Source organism: Nestor notabilis, unplaced genomic scaffold (genome assembly GCF_000696875.1).
Source record: "Nestor notabilis isolate BGI_N333 unplaced genomic scaffold, ASM69687v1 scaffold10297, whole genome shotgun sequence".
Lineage (NCBI taxonomy): Eukaryota > Metazoa > Chordata > Aves > Psittaciformes > Psittacidae > Nestor > Nestor notabilis.
In genome coordinates this window covers 39,730-46,839 of record NW_009936053.1, presented here as the reverse complement: position 1 = coordinate 46,839, position 7,110 = coordinate 39,730, and the positions used below count along the sequence as shown (strand labels likewise).

At 45.5% G+C, this 7,110-nt stretch overlaps 1 protein-coding gene across 1 annotated transcript in view; it reads left to right on the top strand.

Annotated features, from left to right (window-relative positions):
* Positions 1-6,041, top strand: part of KIF24 (kinesin family member 24) — a 23,878-nt gene extending 17,837 nt beyond the window's left edge. Inside the window, exons 10-12 of the mRNA XM_010018150.1 lie at positions 313-2,739; positions 3,621-3,714; positions 5,901-6,041. Of these exons, the coding sequence (XP_010016452.1) occupies positions 313-2,739; positions 3,621-3,714; positions 5,901-6,041 (2,662 nt within the window). The remainder of the gene's footprint in view (positions 1-312; positions 2,740-3,620; positions 3,715-5,900) is intronic.
* The last annotated feature ends 1,069 nt before the right edge of the window (positions 6,042-7,110 follow it).

Sequence of the window (7,110 nt, the reverse complement as noted above, 5' to 3'; positions counted from 1 at the left end):
TTGTGTCTTGTCTTCAGCTGCCACTATGGCATGCTGCATTAGAAAGTGTGGAAATGCAGCCTAACAGAGGCCGTCTTCACTCATTTGACCTGTTCAAGGAAGCACTCCAAAATACTGCTATAGCTCTTTCCAGAAGTTCAGGCATTTTGGAAGAAGGCTTTTCCTGCCTGTGTGGGTAACTACACAGTTAAAACAGAAATCATGACATTGAATTCAGTGTTTAGTCTTAATCTGTGAAAGCATAAGTTTGTTCTGAGGACACTGTTGTTTATCTGAAAGTGTGTCATCTTCTAAAGCCAACTTCGTTTACAGGGTCAAAGAGCTGAAGAAAGGAATTAAATGTTCTACCCCCATCACAAACAAGCGTCGGACAGCTGGAAATGTATCTCCAAAACGTGTCCAAAACAATCCCTCTTTGCCACCTGGGGAAAAGAGCTCTCCAAAGAAAGTGAAGCTGGGCCTCCAGCATCCCTCAAATGCCACAAAAACAAAGGCATGTCCTGCAGCACTCCAGCCATCAAGTGTCCCTTTTACCTCTACCCCCAGGGCAATCAACAAAGGACATGCCCACAAAGGAAATCCCAGCTCACCATGGTTCCACCATGCTAGCCCAGTTAAGGGAGTCCTGCGGATAGGACATCCCCTGAAGAAGAAAACTGATGATCTGCCTCCCCACTCTGAAAAGAATCCCACCGGAAAGGATTTCATCATCAAAAACACTGCCACAGCAGAAACAAAAGAGAGTGGCCAGAGAGACAAGTATGTGCAAGACAGACCACCTGCCCAGGGCCTGAAAGTCCAGACGGTGCAACCTGTTCAGAAACAGCTTGTTCCTAGAGATGATTTTTCCTTTGGAGATGGAAATCTGCTGCCCGATGGCAGAGAGGAATGGGGAAACACCTTTGCTAAACAATGTGTTGAGACCTGGACAAATCTGCCTCCATTTCAGAAGGAAAGGGAAGAGCATTTACGTCTTTATCACCAGCAGTTTCAGCAGCCACCTATTCTACAGCAAAAACTGAATTACCAACCTCTTGAGAGGTTTTTAACGCAGTACAAGCCTCAGGAGATTCAAGTGAAGCAGGAGTTGAGCCTTCCTCCCACAGAAGTACAGAGCAAAGAGGGGATGCAGCTGGAAGATCTGGATGACAGTGATTTCAGTGAAGATTCTTTCTCACCTATCTGTAGTCAAAAGAGTGTGAAAAGAAAAAACACCAACAGATGCAGTCAACATTCATTTTTCCTCCATCAAAGAGAACAAGAAACTGAGGAAGAGCAAAAAGGCCAAAAGAGGCAGGATTTATTTTTCAAATATGCAGTATCCATGCAGGAACATGAACTAGATGACAGCTGGGATTGTAGTGAGGACAGCCCAAAGACAGCGGAATCCGTTAAAAATGCAGACTGCAGCAAAACTCCAGCAGACTGGAACTATGACTTTACTATTGAGTCCTCTTCAAGCAATCCTGCTGAAAAACCTTACTGCCTGCAGGATGATCCTGCTTGTAATTGGAAAAATAGCAAAGATTTCCTAGCTGATCACAAACAGTGCAAATCCAAACACAGATGTCTTGTTTACTCCAGTGAAGACACCTTGACTGCAGAAAAAGAGGCTTCAAACTCATATGTTTCTCCCGTATTGAAACTGGCAACTCCAGAGCGCAAAGAGGTCGACCTCCAGCACGAAGAGAAGGAAGAATCTACTTTGGATAGACAGGCTGTCCTTGCAGGAGATGTAAAATGGAAAGCTCGGAAAAATGGCGTTAACCACTGCGGATCTTCCAGTTGTTCTGCAGAATTCTGTTCTTCTGAGCTAATGGCCCCTCTCATATCCCTTCTTGACTACAAGGAAACAACTGGTACAGAGAAGGTGTCTTCTACCCAAGAGACGTCCCCGTGTGTAAAGAACACCCACGGGTCCCAGAGCAGGTTTGTGGAAGAGAGCTGGCAGTGCACGAGAAGCAGGGCTCTGACGGACAGCATGCTGGAACTGGGGGAGCAAACACGTCGTGGTGGAAGACACCGCACCCCGCTGCATTCCCCACAAACAGGGGACAAGTGGCTCTCACCCACCTGCTGTGATGTGAAGAAGTGCCACTGTCTCTTGGGCTCAGCTTTGCCAAAGCAAGGGGTCACTCACAGCTCATCCGTTGGACGTGAGCTGACAGAAACATCCACAGCTGAATCCACGGGCTCCAGAGGACACAGAGAATGTGGTTTGTTTCCCAGTAACTCAGTGTGCAATGAATATTCGGGTGGCAGACAGTGTGGTGCAGATGTTAAAGATAATCCTGGTAATTCAGGAAGATCTAACTCAAACCTAGGACCTAGTGTTGAGCCCATGGCTCAGGAAATAAATGCTGATATACCTGAAAAGGGCTATTTTTCAGGTGCAGCATGCTTTCTCAGTGTGGGACATACGGATTACACAGACCAGTCCCCCTCTCAGGAAAGCAGCCTCCTACTGCAGCCCAAGTTAGGACTGAAAAACGAGGACTTCAGTCATTCTGAAGACCCAGGCAAGTCATCGCTCAGCAATGAGGAAAGAGGGTTGCTGAAGAACAAGCTAATGCAGAATCTTTTTACACAAGAGACTTTCGCTGCAGATTCAGGATTTGCAACCAAAGATAAGCAGCCGTTAGCAAATGCAAAGAGCCCCTCAGGCGTGCCCAGCAGCAGCTCTGCCAGTGCTGCATCAGAGGTGGGAAAATGGCAGAGGGAAGCCCTAGAAAAGGCACAGTAAGTCTTGCTCATCACTGAAGCTTGTCATGAAGCTTAGAAGTTCTAGACACGTGATACATTTGCTGTTATTTGTGTATCATACTCATATGTACTTTAAAAACTGATGGGAAATCAATCTATGAACTAATTATTTAATAAGGTTAATGATAATTTATAGTGATATTTTAAAAACTCACAGGAAGCCAATTATTCTCTTAGAGCTTCCTAGGATAATGAAGAATTAGTTACTGAGAACTGCAGTTCTCAGTAACTAATTGGCTTCCTATAAGCTCTCAAGTACCTAAAATATATCAAAACTTCCCATCAAGAGTCAGGTGACAGCTGTTCCATCCCTATGGAAAGAAAAACAGCTAGAGCAGCTGGGCAGTTACTGAAGATGTGGATGTAAAGCTTCAAAGTGCTGTGAGCTGCCGCTGTCAGCTCCCAAGGACGGGACTACATTCACACGACTGAAAATATGTGGTTGGTCAGAGAAACTTGCCCAGAGGAAACAACAGCAGCACTGCCTTCCTGCTCTGCCTGTTTTTCACCAAAATAACTTTCGGCCTCATGGCTGCAAGCCATTTCACCAATTAATTAAGACAATTTTTTTTCTCCTAGATTTCTCTATGGTAAAAATCAGTACATGCTTCTGTGCTGCTTATGCTAACAAGAGGCTGTGGTCTCTTAAGAGCAATCCTGAGACATCAAGGTCATCTTTAACCCCAAACCAGTGCAGTCCACTGCAATTCAAGGAGCACTGGTGCGCACTTTCTGAGTGCCAGGGACAGAGGACAGCAAGGCTTACCCTGGGATATTTCCCCTTCTTCAAGGTTTATTGAGTAATTATAGGTAGCACAGCAGGCTGTGTAACTAGTGATGTATTTTATGTTAATCAGACAGGCTGTAATTCGGGCCCATCGGCAGCAGCTGGATGAAATGGCATCCTTGTGCTTCAAGGAAGAGTGCTTGATAAATCAGATGTCAGCAACAGTAAGTGTTTCAGATGATCATTTCAGTGCCCGCTGAACCTGCATAAATTAATCTTAGAGATTATTAACTTTAATTAGCGATGTGGCATCACTCATCAGTTGTTCCTCTCACTCTCTGATGCCTCCCTGCGGCCGCTCATTTTCAGTACCTGTTGTGTCTTTGCCAGTGTCCACACTGCCAGGTCCTTGGGGGAGAAGGAGAGTGATGGGCCAGCTCTGACCCGCTTGTGCCTGATCAGACAGCTTTCTCTTATCTTGCATCATGGGTACCAGACTGTACCAAACAGGGCATCCTCCCGTGTGATGTTTTTCTCTTACAGGCTGGAGCAAGTAAGTCAATTCCAGAGAAAACAGCACACCCCTAAAGCATGACGCTGAGATGTCATAGTTGGTGGTGTAGTGCTATATTGCCTCGTCCTTCTGGGAGTTCCTCCTTTGCCTACCATGCTGCAGATGGCACCACTCACAAGCTCTTCGCTTTTGTCACTCGAGTGTTTCTTGGCTTATCCTTGTCTCAGATGACAGTAGTGCAGGTAGACCTGCATGGCGCCACTGCTAGACAGGCAATCCCCGTTCTCTGCTTCTCCTGCATCCAGTAGGCACATGTCACAGCTCTGTGAGAACTCCCATTCACCCAGACTATTACCATTTCCCAGTGAGAACCTCCTGCCTTACCACTTCCCTCGCTCCATTACTGCGTTACATTAGCAAACCATTTCAATTCCTATCACAGCTCACATCTGAAGTGCAGCTTCATGGAGCCACCATGTGGCTTATTTGTGTGATTTCCAGCTGCATATGACCAGGTAACACATAGAAGTTCACAAAGCAGCACGAGAGCCATAAACTGTATCAGTTTTGTGGCAGGCAATGTGGTGGTACAAAGAAAGCCTTTTTTTTTTTTTTTAATAATTTTTACTTTTTTTAAGTCTTTTAACATTGTTTTTCCCAAGTGTCTTGGTCATTAGACACCAGCTTTCCCCCTCCGACCCCCATTTATTTGCCCCTTGCAGCAAGCGGTCATTTTCCGGTTAGCAGAATTATGACAAGCTTGCCAGGCCTCCCAACAGTGTGTGAATAACTTGTATTGTATCCTGTAATGTTGTTTCACAGCATGACCTTTCTTTGGGCAGTGAAAGCACCTTGGACTTCCCGTATCAGTTTCTCTCCTTCCCCTTTCAGGTGGTTCCAACTTCTCCAGCCGTGAAACTTTGGCCGCAGGAGAGACTCCTGCCAAGACCAGCCAAATACTCAACTAAGCAATATTTAAAGTGCTTAAGAAAAGCAGGGCAGCTGGGCTGGACATTAGAGTCCTGCTGTCCCTCCCAGACAAAGATCGAGTGCAGGAGGTAGCAGGAGTCCTTGGAGTCCTGCCATATAAGCTTTTCAGTGACTGATTTCCAAGTGGTAGCAGTTGAAATCCCTGGCCCTGAGGATGCTGACACCTCCTAGCTCCTTAGACACTGATCTCTGAACAGAGGCACCAAACACTGCTCTCAGCTGGAGATCAGAGCAAGTCTGAGTGTGCCCTCACTAATGCAAGTCCTACTCAAAAATAACTGCCTCCATTTCAGTTTTAATCAGTTTCACATTATTTTTTTTTATCCATGTGGTAGGTTGCTGTGGAAGGCAGAGTTCACCTCAGCAGGGGCTATTCACACTGCTGACAGATCTCATGTCAGATCTAGCAGGACCTGTAGCCATGCAGGAGTTGGACCCGTGACCTGATGTGAAATAATCCCTTCCATCTCCCAAGAATGGGCTATTATGTCTATCAAAGAGTGGCCCAATTCACCATTTATCTTCATGACTGCTCGATCCCACACGAGAGGTGTCAGGAACAGAGGTCACCATGGTGTAAACCTGCATATAAGAAAACCACTCCCTAACCTCTGAAAAGCTAATTTGTGTAGAAGGTGCTTTATATATTTTTATTTTTAAAGCATTATATTCGCTGTAAGTTCACCAACAGATAAAATTACAAGTGTAAGTGAACCTCAATATTTAGAGTTATTGGTCTGGTCTGTGAGGGTCAGGAATTCAGTAAGAAAACTACAATTTAATCTACTACACTGCAAAATGGAAAACATGCTTTTACGTGCTGCTGCAGTGCATAAAATATGCTGATTGTTCACCAACACACTGCTACTGCTATTCCCTAAGCTTTCTTTTTGCCTTCCCCACCAGGACTTCCCGAACTTCGTGACCAAGCTGGATGAAATCTTGGTACTAAAGTCAAAGTGTATCCAAACGATGCGAGACCAGCTTCAGCGCTATTTAGCTTCTTCTGGCACTGACACCTCCCTGCAGACACCTCCACCAGTTTAAACTGTCTTTGCTTGCATGTGCACAAGAACAGCTATAGAAGCAGCCAAGCAGTGTTTCACCACACTTGTGCTGCAAAGTTTGAGTGGGTAGGGGATAGCTTTTGTTTTGATGTTCGTTGATTAGTGTGTATTTTAGATAAGGATGGAGAGAATGCTGAGTAAATGAGAGATGACTACTTGGCACCATAAGCTGTTGTATTTCCTTAATATCAGTAAGCCATTTTCTTAAGAATAGCAATCCATCAGCCTTTAAGTATCTCACCAAGCAGCAGGCAGCCCTGTCCACAGTATTTGTAGCAGCTTCTCACATGCTAAAGGCACTTCTGTGTTTTCAAGAAAATGAGGCCAGACACAGGTCTGAACAGAAATGCTCAAAAGCTGTCCAAAACAGTGTCTGCAAACAGAAGCCAGGAAAGAAAGAGGTGCCACTGTTATTAAGTACACAAACGTAACTAGACCATAAGTAAATGGAAATCAAGGCAGGAGAAGTGCTGTCACTTTCACAAGAGAAAAGGATATTGTTGCAAGAGCTGTTGCTGGGGTCAAACACTGCAGAGCTGCTGAACTCTGGATGCTGAAGTCATGTATAGTGAGTTTAGTAGGGACTTTGTCCCATGTTAATAAGCAAGTGGGTTCATGCTGCTGCCAACAGCATACCCACTACAAACTGTGGCACAGCTGTAGAGTGCTTACGGGCTCGGGTCTGGTGAGAAGCACTGGACTTTCAGAAGCTGCTAACAGTGCTGTTATGTGAAGCTGGTATTTGAATCAAGAACTATGGAATGATCAGCTGGAGCCCTGCAAAAGCTCTGGTGCTCTGTGCATCACATCAGAACCACAGATCAAGTCCACCTGCTGCAGCCACAAGTGACCCTGAATCATGTTCCACTGACAACATGCTGTACAAGCACTCCCACTCCAAAATTAGGGCTGTCACAGCACTTTCAGCCATCTCAGCGTCTCCTCAGTGAGGCAGGTTGTAGCTCAATCAAAGCTGGCACGGTAGCCAGAAATGCCGAGGGTAAGGGAACACTGCTGTCTGACCAGCTGTGAATTTCACTGCCTGCTTC